At 41.9% G+C, this 26,211-nt stretch overlaps 1 protein-coding gene across 7 annotated transcripts in view; it reads right to left on the bottom strand.

The window, feature by feature from the left end:
* The window catches only part of DPYD (dihydropyrimidine dehydrogenase), a 352,451-nt gene extending 332,685 nt beyond the window's left edge, over positions 1 to 19,766 (bottom strand). For 2 of the 7 annotated variants that reach the window (XM_080603520.1, XM_080603521.1), the window contains exon 1: positions 5,911 to 6,481. In XM_080603520.1, the coding sequence (XP_080459646.1) occupies positions 5,911 to 5,949 (39 nt within the window). In that variant the 5' untranslated portion in view covers positions 5,950 to 6,481. Of the gene's footprint in view, positions 1 to 1,871; positions 1,949 to 5,910; positions 6,493 to 18,545; positions 18,635 to 19,608 lie in introns of those variants that run through there. The other 5 variants (XM_080603522.1, XM_080603523.1, XM_080603524.1 and 2 more) reach the window with 5 other exon arrangements.
* Between the last annotated feature and the right edge of the window lie 6,445 nt (positions 19,767 to 26,211).

Raw genomic sequence — 26,211 nt, 5'->3', positions numbered from 1 at the left:
GTGATGGTGGCATTTTTTCCCAATATTTAAAGAAAATTTCCCGCTTGAATCCTACGTTCTTTGTTATCTGCAACAGCAAAAATGATGTGGGCATTTCCTATAGCTGTACCAGTCCATGAGCAGAAAAAAGGGAATTTAAAGTAAAGCTTAAGACCCAGTCTGAACCACCTGGACAATTTTAATGCAAAATATTTTTCTTATTTCCTAAAAAAACATTATCATAAGAAAACCAGACAGTTTATTTCTTCTACTTACTCCTTTAACTTCTTTCTTCCCCAGTCCCAAACTGACCTGGATATATCTGACATTTATTTATTTACATTTTTAATTATGGCATCACATTTGAGCTGCATACAGACCAAGACAACAAAACGCCCACCAAGATCTGCACAGCCGATCTCTGTTGTCATTTTCCAAACTGATGCTCTCCATGCGTAAGGACGCCAGAGATTTACGCCGTGCTGATCTGCAAGAAGAATTCTGCCCTTCGTATACCAATGATAGCAAGTGAAAATTAAAGGAATTTGAATAACATGCCCACACAAATGCCACTCTCTGAGCCTCTGATAAGACATTTACAGCCAAAGGTTTCCTAATCCCAAATGTTTGATTTCCTTGCCAAATCACATACTTGCTGAAGTCTCATATAAAGGCACAAATCCTGCTCTTCACAAAGGCGACAGCACAGGGCAGGGAGCAGCGTGTGTAACACTGTACTGATGAAATAAAAAAGGAATAGAAATCATATGCTAATAAGAGGAGGGAGGTTGCCAGGCAACCAGGGAGGGAGAGAAAGCTGGTTTTGATGTGAACTCTGTTCTGCCAAAGGGCTAGCAAAGCCAGAACACACGGGGCACAACCAACCCGGCTTGTCTGCAGCCACCAGCAATTCCAGCTTTTCTCAACATTTTAAGTAGAAGCCTGTCCTCAAATTGGTGCCAGCTATGTTTGTGCTTCATGTGTCATTTTATTGACATGGACAAAGTGGCATAGGATAGGATGGACAGTAGATTGACACGTACATTGGAAACAAAGCAGCACGTGCCTTTGACTAACACCAATTACACCAGGCACACGTACCAGCTCGCAGGACAAAGGCAGCTGTGCACCCTTGGTCCAAGGGAAATCCCGCTCTGCCAGGCACAGCCACACCTCCGAACTTCACCAAAAACTACACAAGTTCTGCCCTGCTGTGAAAACTGTACCCTTCAAATGCCTCTCCAAAGAGCATCCCGCACCACGGCAGTCCTGGCATGTGACAGACAAAATCCTGCCCCACACACCTCAGAGCCCTGTGCCAACATGTAGTTCCTCTACCTTAAATGATGCAACAGCTGGGCATGGTTAAACTAAACACTGGAAAGAATAACATTCAAGTCCAGTCTACAACAAAGTCATCAAGAAGTCCGTTCACCTAACAAAAGGGAAAATTAATTTCAGTTTCTTTTTGTTTTCAGAACCAATCACTGCAGCGACAACTGTCACAAGTCGTGTAATAGCTGGTGTTTCCCATGAATCTCAGCCATGAGAAACGGTGAGAGCTGCAGGTCTTTTTTTCAAGGACTATCTTATGATCTTCTTACAAAGAGTAAATTAAAAAAAAAATGGGAAAGGAAAGTTTATTTCATGAGTAACATTAAAATTCAAAGGCCAAATAAAAATGAAAAGCACAAGAGCTGTTTTTTGTGGTTTGTTTTTTTTTTTTTCTTTTAATATCATTACTTTGGAGGGCTTGACTGAATTTCAGTGCTAAAATTTAGCAGACTCTGCAGTGGAGACAAGACTTTACACAACTCTTTGAACATCAACAGGATTTGAACATACAACATGAAAAGACAAATCTCATACAGAAGACTTTCCATCCTACTTACCAGACCAAGTTTTAACCTTGAGAGCAGATCTTGTTCATTTCTCCAAGACCGACATTGTAACCATGGTCTACAATCTCCTATGAGTACATAGTAATCATGCTGTAATTACTGTTCTACTCAGCTAAGAGGTTACTACAACAAAACCACTAAAATGATAGAAGAGCACTTTTGTTTGATCAATTTCTCTGAAGTGAAATGGGGAGTTTTGTTTCCTCACTGAACACTCAGCAAATGACCCTAAGCAGACAGAGCTATCAGGCTGGGACTGCCATCTGATCATCATACCCAGCTACAAAGCATTTACTTAAAAAAATAATTCTGCACATTAAAACTTCATTATGGAACTTCAAACAAATAGTGGGTATCTAACACAGAGAGAAACTGTAACAGTTGGGGCTTTTTAAATAAAAGTTTGGCCTAGATGAAAGAAAGCTAGCTTCAGCTATTTATTCACAGAACCTTTTCCTGACAGTTTTCAGAGCCATGTTGACTAGTAGGATTCCCTATCTTACAGAAGGTTTCCTTCCCCCCCCCCCCCCCCCCCCCCCCCTTTTTTTCCTGTCCTTGCCCTACCTCCCAGGACACCAGGCTTAGCTCTCAGCTGTACCTTCACACCTTCGCTACATGCAGCCTTTTCACCCAGTTCATTTGTACTGGGAGAAGAATAAACCTGACAAGAGAAACTTGCCTAACTTGCTCTCATAGCTCATGCTTTCCAGCACTCACTAAGGTAAATATCCCAGAGAAAGAACCTTCACTGCTGTCAAATCTGCTAGGTTTACAACCTACAGTAGCCACACTACTTAAATAAAGTCTTATTCCCCAGTGTACCGGAGCTGAGGCGTGCTGCCCTCAGCGATAGGCCCGAACAGGCCGCAGCCTCATTCCACCTTCATCAGCGGCCTTCACCTTGCTGCTGACCAAACTAAAACCTACATGAATATGCCTGCAGCGCACTCAGGAGCTCCTGAAGCTGCCTGTGTCCTTCCTAAAGTCAGCACCCACCAGGCATAGCCTGGCCCTGAAGAAACCATCCCTTTCACGCGAAAGCTGATGTATTTTCTACAGCTTTTGTCCATAATGAGCAACAACAACTCATTTATACCTACAGATTACACCACCACAGAGAAGGTGGTGGTCATTGAAGCAAGAATTACAGCAAACGTCAGCTCAAACATAAAACCAAATAAAGCTACATGGATGAATTCTATAACAACTTTTCAAACAAAAAGTGCTAATTTTCCTGTTGGTGTTCTAGGTTTGTGATGACAGTGTGGCAAAGTTATTTCTACTCTGGTGAAAAGCAGCCCTCTCCAAGGGAGGCTGGCAGTCCTCCTTACTCTTTCTGTCTGTGCAGCAGTTGACAAAGATGTAGGAAGGTATCCAGCAACCAACCATCAACAGATGAGAGGACCAAAGGGACCACAGAGACACTGAGGCCTGCCAGCCATGCAAGCAGAGCAGGTGGTTATTACCCAGGGGGACATTGCTATGCACTCTGCTCTAAAATGTCTGGGACTGATCTCAAAATGCTAGTTATTTTGACAGTTCTGGACTTTGATGGGAATGCAGTCAGAAGAACATACACAGTTGTGTCATCTTGCGTGAACTCAAGAAACCAAATTAAGATTCAAATGAATTAAGATTCTATTCAACATTTCACAGTTTAGCGATTCATTAATTCTTGAGTACTTGATCTGACACTTTAATTCTTTAAAAAACCCTAAAGTTTGCAAGAGAAATAATTATGAATGGTTTACATACATTCATATTAAAGAAATTGATTAATAAAAAAAAGGAATGATTTCTTTTCCAGAGTATTCTTGAAAGAGGTATATGTATGAGGTTCATAAATAATATCTGGAGTATTTACAAATACCAACAAAAAAATAAAGTGTTTGGGTTTTGTGAGTTTGTCTGTTCACTGTTTCTGTTTTAACTAACATTTCCTGGAAAAGACCTTTTATTTAATCACAAAAGCTCCTAGTTCCCCTCAATGCAGAAGTAGACTTTTAGAACAATAGCATCTGTGTGATTTTTTTCATCTCCTTTAGTAAGACAGTGCTACGGCTAAGCCGACCACAGCGGATGAGATTCGTTGGGGACAACTTCCTGGATATTTTTATTTTTTTTTTTTAAACTTGAGAACTGGCTGTGACTTTAGCAGATCCTAGCATAGATTCTTGGCTCCTTTTTAACCAACGACATCAGTTTTTCATATGGCATTAGCTATCTAAATGAATTATAAAGCAGAATCAGCACTCCAAAGGTCACATTTAATCTTTTAATTATATGAACTATGTTGTGTGAGAGGCCAACCATTGAGATAAATATTCTTAGAAATCTGGTTGTTGAGCAGAGAAGTGCATCAATGTGAGCCCTAGGAGCATAACTTGAATGTTTTGGTCACTTTCTTGGCTGCAGTATAAAAACTGAACAGAGGATTTTATGAAAATTATTTCTCTACAGTGAGATAGGCTTAGCAAATATACACTTTCCCTACTTCAAATATAAAAATAAAATACATTTCAATGGAAAATACACTACATTCTTTTTTTCCCCAGAAGAAGTCAAATGGGGGAGGGTGGGGGGAGCTGCAATTAGACTATCAGTAATTATTGATGTATCCATCTGGGAGACAAATCATAGTTACTAAATTTAGTCAAACAGATGGGGAAATAACAATATATTTGGTTAGAAGTAGCCTGCCTTTATTTTCTTGCTAATTTCAATGAGCATTGCAAACGAAAGTGACACAGGAAGATACTGCGGAAAGTTTGCATTTGCAACCTGAGAACAATGCAAACACCAGTCTGTTTCAAAATCCACCTTCCCTATCACGTAGTGCTGCTGCTGCTACCAACACGTGGCCCCACAACACCACTTCGTTCTTTGGATGAGTCATACTTACCCACAAATGCAAAACAATACTCCCAGAAATAGCGTGTTAAAAAAAAAAATAAATAAATGAGCGAAGTACTCAAAAGCCTTTACTGTTGAAATCAAACTTTTGTAATAAAAAATGAACTTCAACACTTAAGGAAAAATCCCAGGTCTGCCACCCTGAAAACCCTGAGCCGATAAAACAGACAGTACCCATTCCCTGACACAGCGCCTCCCTAATTTCCAGGAGGACTTGGACAAGTTTGTTCTTCCCGTCCGTTCCACAGTTCAGTTTTGTCAGTGTAAGACCATTTCTGGCCATTAGTCACGGTTTGAGGAGCAGCTCGGTTAGGACAGGGAGTGGGCACAAGAACTGCTAACAGGAGTCAGCCCACTGCTGCGTGTGCCGGTCCCTCCGTGAGCTGCGGCTGCTCCCCCAGACCCGGTGCTTCGACCTGCACGGCATGCCACGGCAACAAGTTGTGCCGGGCTGGAGAGAAACCTCGAGATGAGTCGGTGCGCTGCCACTTGGTCCTCCTGGACTCCCCAAAGCCGCTGAAACTTACAGCCAGGCAGGGCCGGGCCGAAGCCGCCCCATGTCGCCACCGGCCGCGGCAGCGGCACAGCGCAGGTGACAGCGGTCACCGCTGAGCCTGGCCAAAAGCCCCAGGGCCGGGGGCGCTGACAGCCGCTGGCAGCGAGGGCGCTGCCGGGGGGCGAAGCCGAGGCCGCCCCCTGCGCCCAGCTGGGCCCCCCCGAAGCCTCCTCAGCATCCCCCGAGCTGCTCCGCCCCGCTGGGACCCTGCCCGGGCGGCGGGGCTGGGGCTGACCCCGTCCCGGGGACACGGGGCTCGGCCGAGCTGGAGGGGAGGGATGGGGAGGGGAACGGAGGCCCGGGGGCGGCGAGGAGGAGGGGAGACACCGCCCCCACACGCCCCTCTCCGGGGCGACGCCTGGGAGCCTCTCGCAGCCCCAAGCGGCTCCCGGAAGGGACGCCGGCCCCCGGACAAGGGCCAAGGCTGCCCGGTGCCGGGGCTGCCCTCGGGGCACGGCGGCGCGGAGCCCCCGGCCGCCGCAGCCAAAACTTTGCCGGGCGCCGCCGCCGGGCTGAGCCCCCTCCCCGCCAGCCGCACGTCCCGGCGGGACGAGTGGGTACCTCAATGTCCACCGGGTCCCGGCTCAGCACCCGAGCCATGGCGTCCGCACCGCCACCGCCTTCCCCCGGCTCCCCGCAGTCCCGGAGTGGAGCGGAGCGCGGGAGGAGGCGGAGCCGCCAGCCCGGCCTGCAACGCCCAAGTGGGCGGGCGCCCCCCGCCGGGCCCGGGGCCGCCCGGAGGGGTCACGGAGCGGCCCGAGGGGAACCCGCCGCGGGCCCGTAGCCCCGGCCCGGCCCGACCCTGCCGCCACGCACCAGGGCTCGGCCCCCAGGCACAGCCCTGCCGCCCTCGGAAGGGAAGCGGAGACGCCGCTAGTCTCCTGCCGGTAGTTTCTCCCCAGGGCCTCCTCCCTGAGGAGACTTGAAAACGCCGCGAGCCAGCGCCACGGCCAGCAGCACCGCTCAGGGACTCGGCTCCTCAAGGCGACCCAGGTGCAGAGGCAGGGCGCTTTTTGGCATGGGGCACAAACCTGCCCCCTCGGTGGCGGTGCTGACCCAGGTTGTCCCCGAAGCTCCTCAGGGGAACCTCAACCTTCCCTCAGCCCCCCTGCTCCCCTGCCAGAGGGAGCGCCCCAAAGGACGGCAGCCAGGTGCTGCGCTCTCTGAAGTCTCCTCTCTCTCAGAGAATGATTGTTTAACACCACAAAGACAATATTTACCATATCTTTGAAACAAACATTCCCACTGCAACATATATACAAAGAAGTCTGTAATTGCTACCTTAAGACAGCAAAAGCAAGTGTTCTCCCTTTGGGAAAACAAGAACACTCAGCAGATCACAGCATCAGTTTCTAGACAGCACTTTCAGGTAGCCCTACCTATGATCCCCAAAAGTACTTTAGAGCTTTTCTCTCCATTTCACAAGAATACAGGAGTTTCAATTACAACCAGTCTTTGATTTTCTTATTTGCAGGTCAAGCAATTTCTTGAATTCTTTCTCTCCCTTCTCCAAAGAGAATTATGGATCTGGCCCTCAGCATGCTTTTTTACAATACTCATTTTATCCAGTTAGCTCTCAAACCTACCCTTCTTTATTATAGTATGAAAAGGATTATTATTTTTTTTTTTTAAGAGTTTTCCATTCTTATTTGCTTTATAAAAAAAGAAGACTGAAAAGGTGTAAGTAGCTTTGACACTCGTGTCCCTTTGGGTGCAACAGAAAACAGCTTTGCCTTTCCTCTTTCTTTCATGTCTCTTGAGAGAACGCCTCTCTCAGAAGAGCGTGGATTTTTTTTCCTAATTATATTTTATTTCTTTCTATCTCCATAAATGAGCATTTTTGAGATGCCCAGTGGAGACTGTTTACCTTGTAAGATGTGGAGAAGTAAGGTTGTGGTCTTTTGTGTCTCAAGTGAAAGCTCTTTCCTCAAGTCTCTTCCAGCACTATCATGTAACAATTCTTGCTGATTACAATCACCCATGCAAAGTAGTTAAACTGTTGGCAAGAAAATCAGAAGCAGTGTCCCCTGCATTGCTGAGAACTTATTTGTAACATTTCATTTATATCAACTTTGCTGAGTGGCTCAGTGGTCTCTGGTGCTAGCTAGCTTCCTCAGTGTGTTTGCTCCTGACCTACAGCAGTATTTGGGCAGCTATACAAGTGTATTAGGCCCATGAGTCATTTTCATGAGGAGTATTTTCAGATAGAGGAAATACACTGCTTTGTGTCCAACTGTCTACAGCTCACGTTTGCAAACATTTCTTCTAAATACACAGCTATATTAGAAGAGACTAGCAGCAGCCACTGGACTCTAGTTATCCTATGCCCTGCCAGGTTTTAAGCTGTTATGAATAACACCCTTTTGAGAAGCCTTCACTTCTTTGGGAAGATATCACAGCCATTTTCTCTTTAGCTTGCAGGTTATAAGTCCTCCATTACTCCCACATTACCTACCAAGTCAAGTGGACCTGGCACCTGTAAGATTGCTGCCCTGTTGAACAGTAACATTTAAATGTCATAGAAGTAGCTTTTTCCCCCCTCCAAATGAAGCAGGGGTTATTTGCCAGTGAGTACAGGGTTAGAGAAATGGATTCGGAGATCTATCCGTACACCTGCCTAACCTCACATTTTGTAGTTCTTGTATACCCTCCCACACATTTCTCCTGGCCTATCTGTAAGCCATGGCAGGCAGCCAGCCCGTGTCAGGCTGCTGCAGGTGCCAGCTCCCCCCAGCAGCTCTGGAAGGCTGGCCTTCCCTTGGATCACTCTTGTGATCTCTGGATTCGCAACTCTGGCAAATAATGCTCTTATCAGCACTGAGCATCTATACAGCTGAACTTTGTTTCAGGAAATAAACGAGCAGAAAAATGGAGGCATGCACAACATCCATCAGAATACAAGTATTCCCACTTTCCTAAAGCATAAGTTATAAGAAATTTTGAGAAGTGTTACACAGCTTAATATAGCTCGGGCTTTTTCCTGGAGTGCTAAGACTCTGTTTTCCCCTTCCCCTACCCCGGCAGGGCTTTGAATGCGTCAGAAAGAGCATAGGTGCTGAAGACCTAACTTTCACTTCTGGCATGAAATGCTGTTGATGCCTGGTTGAGTTACAGGCTTTTGAAAATTGCCATAAAGCTTTTGTTCCTTGTGCTCTTCAGGTAAAAGTTGTTCACATGCCAAAGAAATAATTGCACGTGAACTTTCTCAGAAAGCCTTCAGGCAGTCACTGCCACCACAGCAGCAACCTCCTGGTGTGGGGAATGGCTGTCTTGCTGGAAGGGCAGAGCAGCCAGCAGTGAGCAAGGCCATGCCCTTCAAACTCAGATGGTTCCAGGAACACAGCCTGCAATCTAAAACAAGAGGTTCCTCCTCCATCCACTGCAGTAGTTAATCTGCAAGTTTAAAGGCTAAACTGTAGCTCTGAAAGTTCAGCATTCAAATTCTGGCAGTGATCTATTAGTGAGTCTAGAGGTCTCAGTGTACTGACATATCATACAAGTAACTTCCCACTTTTTCCTCAAAAAATGCCCCTAATTCACATCAGTTCAAGTGTTAGAAAGCCAGGATATTCCAGACTATAATTTGCTGTGCAGTTGGTAACTTAGAACCACTGTACTGTCTTCAATCACACATGATTTTTACTGCAGGCCCAGTCTCATCTCATTGCACATGAAAAGTGATGGTTGCAGTCTCATAGCTAACATCTACCAACACCTGTATGCCTGATTTCGCAACCCAGATTGCTCATCACACTTTAGGAGGTTTGTCTCTCAAATTCATGGGATTTGAGAAAGCCTGCAGTGAGCCCCAGTTGCTGTCTTATACCTTCTTTGAGCATCTATGACAGTGCACGGATTTACACCTCGGTTATTTGCTTCCACTCTGTCTGGCTTGTCAACTTCCATGTTCAGCAGTCTAAAGATGATATATCCCATATGCAAATGGTCCAAGAGAAATTAAATTAACAAAATGCCATGAAGATGACAGGCTTCCTCTGAAGACTCCCTACAGCAACTCAGATGTGAGTTTGATTGCTTCCAAATCACTATTAACATAAAGTTGAAAGAAAGAGCTCCACTGATTCCAGTGTCAGGTTCATCAACCCTGAAGACATCTGCTGCATGTCTTCACTCTACTGTGTCAAGGAAGAAACAAGTGCATCTACTATGTGAAGCTGGAGCGTGAGAGACAAAAGTTTTACTGTACTGTTTTCTGAAAGGTCTGTAAGAGCCGTAGACCAACTCTGTCACCATTCACCCTCCTTCATCCTAATCCAATACATTGGGATTGGCATTCAAAAGTTAATTTGAGAAGCCTTGCTTCCACTACCTCTCCTAAATAGCAGTATTTTGGTATTGGGGGACATACAATTACAACTTCATGCATTTCCTTACCAATTTAGCAAAAACGTTCAGCTTAAAACATTCACAGTAATTATTTTGCTTTACTAATCTGCTCTATTACAATTGGGCAGTGCTCTTCAGAAAGGGTAGCTACGCAGAATAACCCAGGGTATGGTACAGTACAGGAGTACAAATGTTCTTAAGCATAGGATATACATAATTATTAATTCTGTTAGGAAGGAAAACCCTGACCTTACTCAGACAGCCTTTGGGCATGGAATTGTAAAGCACAAATAGACGAATAAATAACAAAATGGCCACCATGTGAGCTTTGATAAGTGTCCAAATGCATTTTAAACTAAGATGAACTGTTCTTTAGTGAGACCACTAATTTATTCCAGCCATCTGTGGCAGAGTAAACAAAAGCTTGTCTCCCTAAACTGCTTTATAATTTTATTTTTAATGTAGCAAGGACTACAAGTTTCAACATCATTATCTTGGGGAAAAAAATTAAGCAAAAAGAACCCACATTTTCACACCACAAACATCTTTTGATAGTCACTATCATGCAATTCAAAGAAATATTAAAAAGTAAAACTTGTTTCTGGCATAGCATAATGTTTTCCTTTTTAAATGCCACCAAATGTTTCTTTAGGATATTTTAGGGGATAGAAAAATCTGGCTTTTTTCTTCACTCTCCAGTGATGACATCTGTAGACAAATCCAATATTTATTACTAAGCTTGAGAACTGCTAAGTCAATGACCTGGGTTTGCACTGATCCAAGAGCCTTTTCTCCACAGGCACCTCATTCTTTTCAGTCCCCTAACGTGCTTCACATGTTGCTGGACCTTAGCTAGGTAGAATAGTCAGACAATCCCAGCATTTATAAGCTAAAACATATATACATTTAATGTGAGTCTTTCCTGGAGAAAAGCTCTTAGAGATCTCAGATAAAGATGGGACTTGGGGGCATTCACCTTTTTCCTCCCTACATCTACAGTACTTTACAGGAAGAGTATGCTGGAGATCATTTTAGAGAAACTGAATAGCTGTTCAGTTACATCAGACCAGATTATTCTTTATGGACAAAAAATGAAATTCACTACAGAATCTTAAATTTTGGAATAATTGAGTTTACAATAACACATCCTATTGTGGTGCCGGGGGTGTGACATTTGTCTCCTTCAATCCTGGGTGTTAAAAGCAAAGGCTGCTATTTTCCACACCTCTGGGATAAGAAGAGCATAAAATAAGCTTTGTTTTGGAGGATCAAATCATTTGCAATGAGGCCCAATACACTGTGTTATTTTTATCTTCTACATCCAACAGGTTTCTGACAAGGGTCAGGTCTGCCTATCAAGTGAGACCTGGTTCAGAACCAGTTCATTGTGCAGAAGTATGACAATGATATTGAGTTCTCCTGGGATGTGAAAGTCCCTGTTGATTCCAACCAGCTGGCTCTTGTTCCAGCTGGCCTTGCAACCCTCACTTCCCCTTGCAGAGGTTTCTAAGTCTCCAATAAATCAGACTAGGAAGCCATTAGAGAAAAGGCTTACTACATACCTAACTTCTGGCAACAGCGGATACTTCTCCATTCAGTTATTAGAGATGGTGACTTACTGCATAGCTTATGACCATGTAAAAGTAACTACTACTGTGCTTAGTTTTAAAGGGAAGCATGCAGTGAGAGAAGAGTCAGTCTCTAAAATACACAACTCAAAAAGTGTATTCACTGAGCTATTAGTATTTCAATTTTTCCAGCAATGGCAGGAGCATCAACATGAGATTTAAAAAAATAAACAAGGTAAAAACTGGCCTTTTGAATTATTTAGAAAGGCTTTAGTATTTACTACCAGTCTCTATAGTTGCAGCATAACTGGTTTCAACTTTGACAGCTTTTCAAATGGCTCATGAAATGAACATTTGACAAATAAATCAGCTATTTTCTCAAGTGATTACTATCCTGTCAAGAAAAATTACCACCAAATTAACATTCCTGAAACAAAAACTGATAGTGTTTAGATTTTTCTTATTTCGTTCAAAAGAACAGGTTTGTAATTTCCTAAAGGGACACTGAACTACTGATATTCTTTTAAGTAACTGCAATTAGTCCTTTGACTTTTCAATACATCCATCCCTATCATGGCTGAAATCTCAACCCTACTTGGCAATGCCCAATGACCAGCAACAGCAGCTTTAGACTAGGTTAGTATTGTTTTAAAGCTTTCAGCTGTGCCCTGTGACCAAACAAAAGTCTTTGACAATCATTGCACAACTATTAAGTACTGATGAGATGAGCACTGAAAAAAAACAGCAGCTACTTGGTACTATATGCTAGTCCCATAGAAAGTCAATTCAGTAGGCACATTTACTAGAGAAATCTTAGTTTTAACGGTAAACTCACAGTTGCCACCTTGCACGATTTCCTAACGTGAGCATTTTCCTTCTCCTTAGCATATATATAAATGCATAACATTCCCAAAGGAGACTGCTTGCACAGAGATGACAATTTACAAGTCACACTAGTTGTTTAGCTGTGTCAGAGCATGTTAGCATTATCTTAAACATCTTCTCATCTAGAGTTATTATTCTACACAAAAATTACAATTTCATTCTTCATGTTACTTAAATACATACTGGACTGCCATTAAGATACTTTTCTCCCTCCGATAGTGCTCTGTGTCAATACTAACCAGGACTCCACACATTTCACCAAGCTCTTTGCATGCCCGAGTTGCTTCCCATAGAGAGTTCCACCTATTTGCAATTGATTTACACTGTCCTGCAACTTCAGCATCTGTGGCCACGCAGTAAACAGTGTGTATTGCTCCTTCTGAAATATTTAAACAGTTTAAAGGCTGCAACCTGAAAGTCATTTTCTGAAAAGAGGCTATACTTTTCTCCATGTCTTTACAGTACTCAGTACAACAGAACTCTACCTATCTTGGATTTTATACAGTATTTGACAGCCTTCAACACTAAACACAGATAAGCAACCTTAGTATTTTGTTTAAGCCAAGTCAAGCAATGATGTATTGTTAGGAAAAAATGGTTCTCTGGTGCTTTACATTGTATAAATAATTGCTGTAAGATAAGGGGGTGCTTGGGATGGAAACATTAAGACAAAGGCCCCAAAACTCCAAGGAAGCTTGTAAAGCAATACCAGGCCCAATGCTTCCTTTGCTAAAGCCCTACAACAACTTTGGCATCTCCCAGTTGTTGAAAAACATCAACTCCTTATCAGATAGGAGTTAATACACTATCAAAGGCAGCTTACTGTGTTAGAATTTGTGTTCTCACACGCTGTGAATGCACATTTCACTTAGTTGTCAATTAGTATTTAATTACTGCTCATAACCTTTTAACCAGACCCACTAAAATATGTTAAGATGCACAAAAAAACATAAGGATCCACTCTAATGTGCACATTTGGCTCCCATTAATCATAAGAGATAGAGCTTGCTAGGAAGGTATATGTGCATAAACACATGCACCTGTGTATATACACACAAACAAAACCACACAGACTTCTACTGTGGATATTTTCTTATTGGAAGCTGGAATGTCAACCAACCAATATTTATTCATCAGTAACCCGAATAAGTCTATATCTGTCCTTTCACCAAGGTAGAGAAATGCAGATATAAGAGAATAATCATTATTACCTTATGTTATATTCAGTTACACATGATAACTTGACTTCTCATTTTAGGCCATTACCCTTTTTGCTCTGTAGCTTCTAGTGAGTAAAAAAGGGCAAAACCTTGACTAAGTTTCCTATAGGAGAATTCAAGTAAATTTATCTTTCCTACCTTGCTACAGAGCTGATTTGTACCCAGGACCTTTTCAACTGCTGTTTCCTGACTTCCACTTTCAGGTATTGCATGTGGCTGTAACTCTTTACTGCTGATGTAAGATAATGGACAGAAACGAGCCACAGCCTTGATAGTTGACTGGAGAAGTGATGCTCAGGTAATATGATCAACCTCTGAGTGCATCCCTATGTCCTTGCTAAAATTCTAGGTTGATGGCAAGCAAGTCATCTGTCTTGAACTGTTCTGAGCAAATTTCAGAAGATTATTTCACCATTTCAGAAATAGCTAACTTCACAATTGCCATAGTTATTGCCTTGTCAAGGTTGAAATGAACAGGAGAAATTAATTCCAATCCAAGGACCCCGCAAAATATGGACAAGACATTATTTTGCTGCCACCCTAGCTTAAGATAGCAATTGTCAATAGGACAAACAGCCTGCATCATTATTTTCTAATTTAATCAAGGTCATATTAGATCACTACATCAGATCAAGTGGAGTCAATTTGATCAAAAATCTTTGAGTTAAAACAGTTTCCTTCTGGAAACTAACCCTTTATGACAAGCTTTGTCCAATGTAAACCACGTTATTTCCGCTGGAAATGACTACTGCTATAGAAGATACACCACATTTAAAAGAAATACTCTCACACAAAATAAGACTGGATTGTAAATAAAATAAGACTCTGATCTCATGCCTAAAATTGTGGATTTCAAACAGATTCAAAAATTTAAGTTTTGTTTTTGTTTCCTCCAAAATCAGTTCTTCTACCATTCTGTTCTTTACCTACTGTTAGCATCCGTAATGCCAGTCAACCTTATAAAAGATTTGTAAAAGTGTGTGTGAAGGGCATTTGTCTTAATTATCACACTGTTTTTTACATTTCCCTCCCCCCCCATGTGTTATATTTGAAGTCTCACACAGGAAAACTTTCAAGGAAAACTGAAACGTATGCTTAACATAAAATTACTGTATTGTTCTGGGTGCTATTTACCTCATGCACAGTCAGATATTCAAAAGATACATATCATGGTGCTTGTGGAACTGTCTACTTCTTACACAAATGAGCATCAAAGTAAAAGATCTGGGGTTTTGTTGGTGATCTGGGTATTTTGTGTCTTGTCTTTTCTTTGTTTTAAACATTATGTGCAGCAGAGCTCCTTCCTCAAGTTTGTCACTTTTCACCAATTATCACTTTTTTTGTGGTAGCACCTACACATCCAAGATTTTATTCTAACTGCAAAATAATCTCTTACCATGGAAAGTTTTGACTGAACTGCATTCAACCTTCCTGCAGAAGTACCTGCAGTTAGCTGGACTACAACCACAACAGCTTACTTGGAATGCGTGATTTCCACCTGGCTGGACTCATGGAGAAAAAGAGGAGGACAGAAAGTCTTTTTAGCCCACACAGCAAGTTCCTGCTTCAAACATTACAAAAACTTGAAGGATCCCTCCCACATGCCTCAACACCTATATTGATAGCTTCTATAGCCAAAACATTTTTTAAAGCTTGTCAAATACTGACGATGAGATTGTATATATACGCACACTTGTCATTTCACACTTATTGACAGCAGGGAACCTATATCACTGTCAGTGGGTACATTCATTGTAAACCTGAAATGATCATAATATTATAGGATGTAAAAGGTTTTATTTTTCCCCTCAGTCACAGAAGAAATTAATCATCATCATATAAATAAAGCTATTGTAAATACCAAAGTCATGGAGCTATGGCAATTAAGATTGACTAAGGAGCTCCCCCCCGCACACAGCCAGACCTGCAGTTGAACTACATTGTAACAGACTGGCTGGCCCATCTGTTTGTTATGCTTGTTTGTTATTCTCCCATCATATACTTAAACTGTCAACTCTGTTTTTGGGTTATATGCTTTGCAAGTACATACCAGTCATTTAAAAATGAGGCAGGGGCCCACCATTAAAGCCATGGTAACAGAATCTGCCTTGGATCTGATGTTACACTGCTTGAGTAATGTGATACTGAGGAATTGCTACGCACTACAGATGTAGGTTGTGATCCTGCAAGGGACAAGCCTTAGAATCAGCAGGATGCATTTGAGAGGATGCAGAGTCATACAGAGAGACATAGCTGGCTTTGCTTCCTCCAGTAAGGCTTTTGTTCCTTTTAAGTCTGCACCTCCATCTCATACTACTTCCACAGAACAAAATGAAGAGTCAAATATTTCTAGTCTAATAGTCCTAAGCGTAACCTTGAAGTGTTTCTGTAACAGGAATAGTACACTTGGGATAACAACTGCTCTAAGTTCTACATAGATTTGTGAGTTTTGGTAAGCTGTATTATAGGTCCCCTCCTCCCCCCTTCCACCCACCCCCTTTAAAGCTTAAATAAAGCACTTTGGAAAAAAATCAAAAATGCATAGAATCTCTTCACCAAAACCATATTCAGTTGGAGGAAAATACGGTTTGCAAATTAAGATTTCCATAACTTCATTTAATTTTTGATATGATTTAGGGCTCTGGCTGTGGATTGTGATTTTGAATTTCAAAAGCAGTTATGTTATTCTTGCTATCTACAAACTATGAAAAGTTATATTTTACCACCAAAAATACTGTAATGAACTAGTTCAAGATTTGACAGTCTACACCAATGATTTTGTAATTTCCTTGTGCCCATAGTTGAAGGCATTTTATTTTCAAAGCATATCTAACATTGCAGAAAGTCTGTCTAGGTGTTTGATGATAATTAGTTAGAAAATTAGCCCACTAGAAATGTTATTCATCAAAGTACCATTGAGTCCTGGGAAGATAGCAAACCTTCAATGGAAAGTTTCTCAGAGGCAAGCTTCTTGGTTATGTTTAAATTATATGAAGTATTGATTAAAGTCAATTAACTTTTGATAACTTAAAAGGTAAACCAAACCATTCACATCTTATTTTAAGGGAACATCTAGGGCCAGATTCTCCTCAGTTAGGGCTCAATTGTGCTGCTCTTCAGTAGCCTGAGAGGCTGCTGTTAAGAACAATGGTTGCTTCTACCCCGTCCCTGCAAGCCTCAAAGCATGGGTGGGGTTTCTCCACAGATGACTCAGTGTCTTCAGCTGTGCCTTCACAGTGCCAGAAGAGGAGGCAAAGGAGAGTGGTGGTAATGCAGTAATCTCAGCATCAGGGGAATGCTGGTGGATTAAAGCTTCTTTTGCAACAACTTTCAGAACTACAGCATGTGCTTTCCATTCTTCAATTTAGAAAGTATTTAATTTCTGTATACTGAAAAATTCTATAAGCCTGGCAGCATCATTATTTGATGTTGTTTCCTGCAGTATTTGTTGTTTCTATCTCAAAATATGGTACATATTCACAAACCAAGGCATTCACTGATGAAACTTTAAGGGATTAATTTTGCCCAGTCATCTATAGCTGCAGTAAAGCCTTACATCTTCCAGTGAGGATGTCTTTAGCTATCCCAAGCCAGGGAGCAAAGAGTTTCTCCTCAGATGAGGAAGCTACTGCATATGACATGAGCCTACTGAGACATCCATCTGCATTAAGATTTCTTGAACCATCTTTCTGGATGGCTAAATAGCCCTTGACTCCACAAGCAGTCATGTCCCATCACCCTCAAGGAGCTGAACTTAAAGGAATACGGTATGTGAAAGGAGTTGAAAATAAACAAGAGCAGCAACTTCTATATCATGAGTGACATTGAAACCGTGCTAACAGTAACTCCTGTAGGCTTTTTAAGTAACTACTGAAATGGTCATTCAGAAGGAAGGGTACATCTCCTGCCTTAAGAGCAGTACAATGAACAGACTTTTTAAAACCCAAAACACGTTTTTAGCCTACACATGTTCCTTGCAGCACTTTCTCAGAGTCTAAGCACCCAAGATTGTGACCAGGGAGCCCAAGGTGCTGACATAAGTGTACTCATGGGACAAAGCTGAGCCCACAACAAAAGCTAAGTTTCTATCAGTTTTTCAAGAGACCTTTAAACATTTTGCAGACAAAGCCATGAGAAGACTCTGGACCCATTCTAGTACAGATAATTTCACTGAAGACAGGATCAATTCAGACTGTTTCCTGGTTTTGATTACATTAAAATAGCATGTGTAGTTTCTTCTAGCCCAGCTTTTATCTGAAATTCATTATATCTGAACTTCAAGAATTTGCATTTCTTCCACAGAAGATGACAGCAATATCAAATATAAAAAGTGAAAAGTACTCAAAATGTGAACTTTATTGTCTATATGGGCCAAATATTAATATTGTAACAACATGAGTCTTATTTAAGTAACTGAGCACATGAAGTTTCTACAATACAGATATCACTCTTACTATCAATATACACTCCACAGTAGTCCGTACCCCCCCCTTATGCTTTTATAAATTACCTGTACCTCATGTTCAGAAAACTAATATCCCAAATCAAACTATCTGGTCTCAAGATACATCAGAAACAGCAAGCCATTATATCTACTTGTGCTCTTTGTACCTCTGCACTAACAGAGCAATAGGATATCTTGAAAAGAAAGGGATGTGGGAAGATACATAAATAACGATAGCAAGCCTTACGTTTTTCCTCTAAGTTTCCTTCTAAATTTTTGCTACCAGCTGTCACACCTCCTTTTCCTTTTCCAATTGTGTTTTTACTAGCTTTGAAAGTTAGTAAGACCTCTTTTGCCATATCACAGGCTTACCCCCTCAAGGCTGCACATTTCTTTGGCATAAGCTTCTGCCTTTAATAGTCTTGTCCCCTGTTCTGTTATCTCTTCCCCTTGTCTCCATTCTACCTCTCATTCTTCATCCTCTCTTCTCACTTGCCCTTTTTACCACGTAGAGATTCTTCTCTTTCAACTGTTATGCCATTAGCAGACTTGTCTTTTCTTATTTCTCTGTGGTGAACTGTTCACATTTGAGTATAAACTCAATCTAGTTTCATTATTTTTCAAACATACTATGGCTGCTTTTGTAACATTTATTTTAGTAATTAATCAGTCTGCAGAACACAAAGCAGACTTTTAAACCAAAGTAAACCTTAAGATGTTAAGAACAGTCACCTTCTGTCTGATTGATCCTGAGTCTTAGGGGATGGTCTGCATCCGTTATAACTTGGAATTATCCTCCTGCTTGGGGAAGGGCCAGACCACTGGAGGAAAAAAAAAAAAAGGAAAAACGTCACAACCAAATATCCCTCTAATAAACATGCTTTGGATGTAATAAAATTAAACTGCAATGCAGGACAGATCAAGGTTCCTTCCGCTCAATTTATCTTAGGTAGCTTCACAGTTTCCATGTAATTAGAGAAAAGAGGAAATGTGCTAACAGGAGGAAAATATTTTTCCTTTCCCCACCTCTGTAGATGAGTATTAAGAAGTATTTTTTTCTATATCAAGTTACTCTGTGTTGCATTTCACCTCACATTAACTTAAGTGCTACAGCAGGGTGTGAAGTTAACCTGATGTAACACATCACAATGAACAATTGTTTTTTTTTTTTTTTGCTCCATGGGGAGCTACAAGAGTATGTGCTAAACTGTTGTTAAAAACATAAACTCTCAGCATCTGTGTGCCTGCCTGCCTTCTGATCAGGATAGCTTAGCATCTTTCTTCAAATTACACGTTCAGAAAACAGTAAACTAGCCTTCTAGTAAAAGAAGGATAGTGAAGAAAGCTAAAGTGATTAGGATGTAAAGTTAAGCAGCCAGTACTTCAGTTAAAGGTCAGCCTATCTGTGCCAAAATAGGTGCAAATCAATACTTATTAAGAATTTTGCCCAACATTAGAAAGCAGAACAAGAAAATAAAGCCAAAAGGCAGACTAAAAGGGACTTTCAGATGCAAATAGTGATCTCCATAAGTTAAAAATGAGAACAAATGTGACAAATATGCACTTTCATACAGGGATAATGGTTGGTACAGAGCAGAGCAGGTCACCTTCTTCTCATTCCTCAAAAAGCATAACAGTAAATACTACCAAGCTGAGGGGGGACGTACTCTTTTTTTTTTCCTGTAACCTTTAAGCTATAGGTACCATAGAAATACCATTACAACACTATAATCAAAGATATCAGGAAAGCTGAAAAACTGAAACCCCAGACCCTTAAATCAACAATAAAACTCACCTCTAAACCAGTACTCAAAGTCTAAGATTCCATCAGAAACTAAAGACCTGCTGAAGAGGACCCCAGCATCATGGTGTGGCTTTATTACTCCTTCTAGTGACCCTTCATGTTGGAACAGGCTTTCAGGCCAGCAAAGACCTATTAATCCTCACCTTGAGCATTATAAGCTTTGTGCTCCTGCTAGGCATTAACTGATTTCATTGAGAACAGGTGATCTAAAGTTAAACGAATTATTTCCAATTCATCACCATATGGGGGAAGCCTATCAGAAGCAGCATCTGCTTCAAAATGCAGATTTGCTCTAACTTCACCTTCTTCTGCGGTAGAGTAGGTGATATGACAGACAAGGGGCAGGAGCTCCAACCTTTTTTGTTTTTGGTAAATTGAGAATTATACAGGAGGAGGAGACAGATCCTGTCCCTCTGTGCTTTCCCTCTACATTCTGCCCTTTGGTCTATGGGACCTTGTCTCAGTGGCTTGCAGGCAGTACAGGGCGCTTGCATGCAATAAGCACAGTACTGCAGCTGAGTATTCCTGACTCATCACCATTAAAGTAAGAGTAGGTAGCATCAGGGTAAATACAGGTAACTGTGAGAGTCTCTACCACTGAGTCTGGTCACCACTGTACAGTTGTTCCTTATGTATTACTCTTAAGCTCTGTCCCCATAAAGCAGTGGAATAATGTGGATGACAGTACCCCTTCGTGGTTGTACAGACAGATAGAACCTGCTGGCTGTTCCTGCATCTCCTCATGATCTTTGTGCTCATTGTTTATTAAATTAGATGACATGATGGGATCCATCATAATTTATTTCCCCTCCTATGCCCGTATTTCAGCTCTATAAACCACACCTAAAAGCCCATTTGCCATATTCTTAGTACAATAAATATGACTTGTGTGAAAAATCTTTAAGAAGATTTTTCATGAAGAAAAATCTTCATGAAACAACATCAATTATTTTACCTACTGCTTTTTGTAACCTCATAGATTCAGCCACAGTTGCATTTGTATAGCCTGTATACTACAATACCAGAAACGTACTTTTTACTCTTCTTGTTCTCACAGTGTAATAAAAACATGTGATCATTCAAAATTCCATATGTAGACCAGGCAGGCATCCCTTATGAACGTGGTTCTTAGAAGGGAGTTTCGTTTGCATGATACTGCATAATATGGTATTTCATATGCAATTGTCTTTGAGTCTGTGGGATTTCAGAACCACTTTGTTTCGCTTCCCATCCGCCTGTCTCCCAAAAGAGAGCATGCAGCAGGCAATTGGGAAAGTCTTAGTAAATAACTGTGAATGGTCCCTTGTGCTACCACGTTCCTTGTATTTTATTTTTTCACTTATAGTTCAGATACACTGTCAAGGAAAGGCACTGTTCTTCTGGTATCTCTGGCATAAACAGAACATGTGAGTTAAGGTTTTCTAACAACTGCTATAAAATGGATTTCTTGAGCAGAATAATGTGTTATCTATGGGTAATTTCCCATGAAAGTAGAGACTATAATTCTGATTAGACATGGATATTATCTTTTCCAGTATGTTTCTGTCAATGCACTGATTCAGCAAACACTTAGACCCCAAGGTCAGGGCTGATCATAAGTCCCATTGATTTCAAAGTTGAATGTTTGCCCAAGATTAAACACAAAGAAGAATGCTTTCTTAAATCAATTTCTTTAAGTCTATACATAAGTGCTCTGTTGAATCATGGCCTAAAATCAGCAACAAATCAGGACAGATAATGAGTTTGGGCCAAATACGTGGGTATATTTAGGTGGCCAAAACTCATAATGAGACAAGGAATTATCTCTGATACTTGGATTTGAACCAAGACCCCCAAAATGTATAAACTACACGTATCTATAACTTGCATTTCTTTTGCAGCTTTTAGCATAAATCTAAACAGTGAGACAGGTTACGTTTGCCTTTACACATTGGGCTGGCCCCTGGTTGCCTTGTGCCATGCGTGTGGGCCTATTTCCCAGAGAAGTCACAACATGAGTGGGAGGAACAGTGCCTGCCCAAGTTTTGTCTTGCTAACGTGGTAGAGAAAATATACCCAAAGTCCACAGCTGGCAAGGGCTCTGGACCCCACAAGCTCAGGGTTGAAATCTTTTCTTCTGTGTAGTGTATTCCAAAAGAAGTTTATTTTGACTTTATATAGAAAGCAAGTGGAAAGTCATCTTAGCAAACACAGGAAATTAAGAGTTTGACAGAGCACAATGTAGATCAAAATGTTTTTAATCATTAACCCCTGTTTTAACTACTACTTGACACATTATCATTATTGTCCTTCTACAAGTCTGTCTTTTGAATGAAATATTAAAAGCAAGTCACAGCTGAATATATATGCAGTCTAGAACGAAAATGGCTTTGAACTATTGGAAATGATTTATTGTCCACATTTCTTTATGAATATTTATTTGCCATAGTGAAAGCAATTCAATAAATTAGTGAATTTGCCATAGTGAAAGCAATTCAATAAAGAGAAAACATGAGGACCAGTTAACTGAACATTTGCATACTCTAACAGTTGAAAATTTGAAGGAAAAATAATATGGTGCAATAGAATAATGTTAATGCCAGCTTTCTCCTATTTCTTGTAGTTAATATGATTCCAAATATGCATGTGTGAGAGCAAAGAGCTAAGACGAAGGCTCTCAGGAATTTATATGCTGAAGAGGAGATACAAATAGCCTACTAATAGGTGTTCCTAACTTTTATGCATTCCAGTTCAGGAGGAAATAGATGTGGTTTTAGCAGTATTTTCAACACCAGGATGGAGTCTATCCTTTTGTTTCCGCACTGCTTCAGGTAGCAGGCTATGAAAGCTTGCTTTTTGCCACAAGCATCCATAACCCAAGTCCTCATCCTGCCAGGGCCAGAGAGCCCTTGCTCCCCAACACTCCTCAGGAAGCAGCAGGTATGCATGCCCATCAAAAGGAGACATGAGCACGCTGAGTATTTTGCCATGCAAACCCTTTAGTATTTAAGCAAGTGTGCATGGACCAAATACAAGATCACTGTTGCAGCAGAGATACTAATTTCCTGCATTTGCCAGTAGAGGAACAGTTTTTCATGTTATTTGCCCTCATTTCACCCATCTTGAATTAATTCTGTAGACAAAAAGTACTATGTGTTAGACTTGGAGTGAACTTTGTTCCTCAAAGCATCTTAGCGATATTCTGATACCCACTCACAGATGGGTCCTTGACAGATTTTGCTCTGATTTTCATGATTCCTTTTTTCTTTATATCGTTTAAGCAGGATTGTTGCTGCTTGAGAATTCAAATGCAAATGAAGATGTTCACAGACACTGTATCATAAGGAAGCTCAGCTGCTTGGCTTTTAGAGCTCAAAAACTGAATAGTATGTCGCATACAGTATTTGGAAAAGGATACGCTTCACATACAATAATTCTAGAGAAGGATGGTTATAGTAGTGAAACACTTTGGACAAACACATAAAATCTGTGTGCCTCAATTTTCATTTCAGAGCAAGAATGATAATATTTGTTTGTAGTAATAATTATCATTATTATCTACCTGAAAGCTAGCTGTGAGGCTAATTCATTAATATTTTCAAATTACTTCATGATCCTCAACTGGAATTTGCCCTAGAAGTATTAAGTATTATAATTTGCTCTCTATGCCGATTTCATTTTGCTCTGGAGAAAAACACAATGTGTTGCTCTCTTTACATTCGTCTAAATACCACATTCAAAAATACTAGGTGTTAAGATTTTATAGAAGTTAATAACATGTATGTTTTACATTACTGTATTTTTTACTTATTTCTCATTCTTTTCTCATAGCATTTTACCCACACCTAGATACCCTGATACCTGCCCTAGGTTTTGCTACTGTTCACACAGATACGTCAGTTGTGTCTTGTGATTGCTACTTATTTACTTGCCTGAATTTGGAGTTGGCAACAGAGCCACGCAAGGGTTCTCTGGTGTCAGAGTTCTCTTGACATACTGTTTTAAATGTATTGTGAGTAATCAGGGAGTGTCTTTAAGTTACACATAGTTAGAAGCTGACACATATTAAATGCCTGATCATATTCTTCCATATCTCAACAATTGTTTCCTTCTGGCAGTTTACCAGGTCCACAATTTACTGGCAAAAATGTATCTGTTTTTCACAACTGGAGATCCCCAGGTCCATTTCCTCTGGTTGTTATCTGTTGGATAGCTAGATGCTAATGGCTAAAATCTGCATCTACAAACATAAAAGCCGCAGGATATGACACTGGTATCTTGTGGTTCCAATCAGCCTCCCAGTATTACAGCACGACTTTTTATTTAATTGCACTTCTACTGAGCTCAGCCTGCTCATGCCATGCTAGCAGTTTCACATTGCATTTTCGCTGCACGTTGCGATGGCTGGAAATGCCAGGCAGCCCGGCGGCGCGGTGCATGGGGACGGGGCAGGGCCGAGCCGTGGCCCAGCAGGAGGAGGCAGGCAGGCATCAGCGAGCAGGGCGAAGCCAGCACCGGCACCGCAGGCATCTCTGCTGGACATGGAGCTGGGTCAGGGTCCCAGGGGACGTGGGATGTCGCTCTGTCTGCTGTGGCGGTGCCGAAGTCAGTCAGTGCCAACCATGGGCAGGTCCGAGGCTCACCTGGAAAATCACAGGAATAGATCAAAAGCAGCTTTGCTGTCACACACTCCACCGACAGCTCCCATCCTCCGTGTGTGCCCAGCCCTTTGGGCTCATTCCTCTCCCTAGGAACACCTAAACCATCATCAGCAGGAAATTGTTCTGGTATTTTTTTCTAGCACTTCAGAAGTGAAGCATATATCAATAGCTCTCACTTTCCAACACTCCCAATAAGAATTAAAACAAAATACTTAAACCAAATTACTAGAGCAGGGCACATTATTTCTTCCCATTAGTTTATGTAGAAAGTAAAAAAAAATGCCTGCAATGTAAAAAGGAGGTGGGAAGAAATAATGAGAAAACAAGTCGTGGCACGAATAAAACTATTTCTTGCCCATCCTCTTGGCTCTGTCTATGAAGACCTCGACAACAGCCCCAGCTGAGGCTAGTAAGGCGGCGGCCTGCGTCTGGCTGCCCTCACCCACAGGAAGGTCACCGAGCAGCAGACGCACGGGGCTCTGCAGTGGGACCTGGGAGCTTCTGGCGCGGGCAGCATGGCTGCACTGCCGGAGGATCCCCAGGGTTTCACGCGGCCCTACCTTGCAGCGGTGCCCCCGAAGCTGCCGGCTTCAGAAGGTCCCTCAGAGCTCAGCTCTGCTGCTTCCGCGGTGGCCACACGTGGCGAGGGCCTGTCCAGGAGACGCCAGCTGCAAGGCTGCAACATCGAGACGGGTTGAAACCTCCACCAGCTGTGACCACCCCTGCAGAGCCTGTTTTTACGAACAGGTGCCTAAATCCACCCAGGGGAGCTGCTCTGCCTGGCCCTGCCCACCCGTGGCTCTGGCCTTGGCCCCCCTGCTCCCAAGGCAACACCGTGGCCCCGGCCCTGCCCACGCCCCGTGCTCCCATCAAAAAGGGCATCACTTCTGGGTGCTAAAGCCTCGTCTTCACAAATACCACAGGCACTGTGCAAAAACACTGTTCAAAATAGAGGCTTACTGTAATATTGCTATTGTAAAGCTGCCAGCTTTGGTATTCGATAATATGATGACAACAAACCCATGGCTACCAAATTTTACTACCAATCAGAATTCTTACCAATATGTGAATGAGATCAAATCCACAATAGCATATCACTTGAAGTTTCTATTAAAAAGTTAAGTCGGGATAACTATAAACTCTTCTGACACTCCTTAATAAAAAATAACAAAAATAAAATAATATAAAATAAAATAAAGCTAAAATCTAATGAGATTTTGTGGAAGCATTTTAAAAGGTTGCAACAGCAGTAAAGTCAGCAGGCACCAAACAGCAAAAGGAATTATTTACTGATCAGAAGACAAATCGTTCCTCCCCCAGAGTTTAACCATTTTACATGACAAGTATTTTTAAGGGAGAGGGAAAAAGCAAGAAAAACTCTAAGCCAATGCTGTTCTCATCTATGACATCATGTATGTTCCTTATCAAAGCCTTCACATTCGTGTGCAAACTGACTTTTTTTTGCCATTGTGACCAAAACCTACTCCCTCCCTGCCCTCCATCTGTTCAGGCTTCGATTTGAAAGTCACTACCGCACAGGAAGAAAGCCTGAGCCCTCTTGCCTCGGCTGTGGTGTTGGAACCCATTAATATTCTTCTGGCAGGTACCATGACCCTGGTGCCCTTGAACATGCTTGAAAACATAGGGTATTCCTGAGTCTTTGTCCCTGGGAGGATTAACAGGGTTGCCCTGAAGCCAGCCTGAAGGTGTTTTAATAGGTAATACGGGTGGGCTGCACGTCTGACTGCAAGCCTTGCCTCAGGCTGCCCCTGCTCAGCAGCACAGATGCAGCTGTTGAAATTAGGGGATAGAACGTGGCTGGGTGTACGAGTTAGACCCTGAATCCTCAGAATTTGGCAGAGTATTTCCGTCCCCCTGTCAGACAGGTGTCCCAGTCAAAGGGATCTGGGCTGGGGACTTGCTCTGCTTCTGCCGCTGCCGCCTCCACCAGCCC

The sequence above is a fragment of the Anser brachyrhynchus genome (genome assembly GCF_964034855.1).
Source record: "Anser brachyrhynchus genome assembly, chromosome: 8".
NCBI lineage: Eukaryota > Metazoa > Chordata > Aves > Anseriformes > Anatidae > Anser > Anser brachyrhynchus.
The sequence above is the reverse complement of the archived record's forward strand: the minus strand, read 5'-3'. Positions and strand labels throughout refer to the sequence as shown.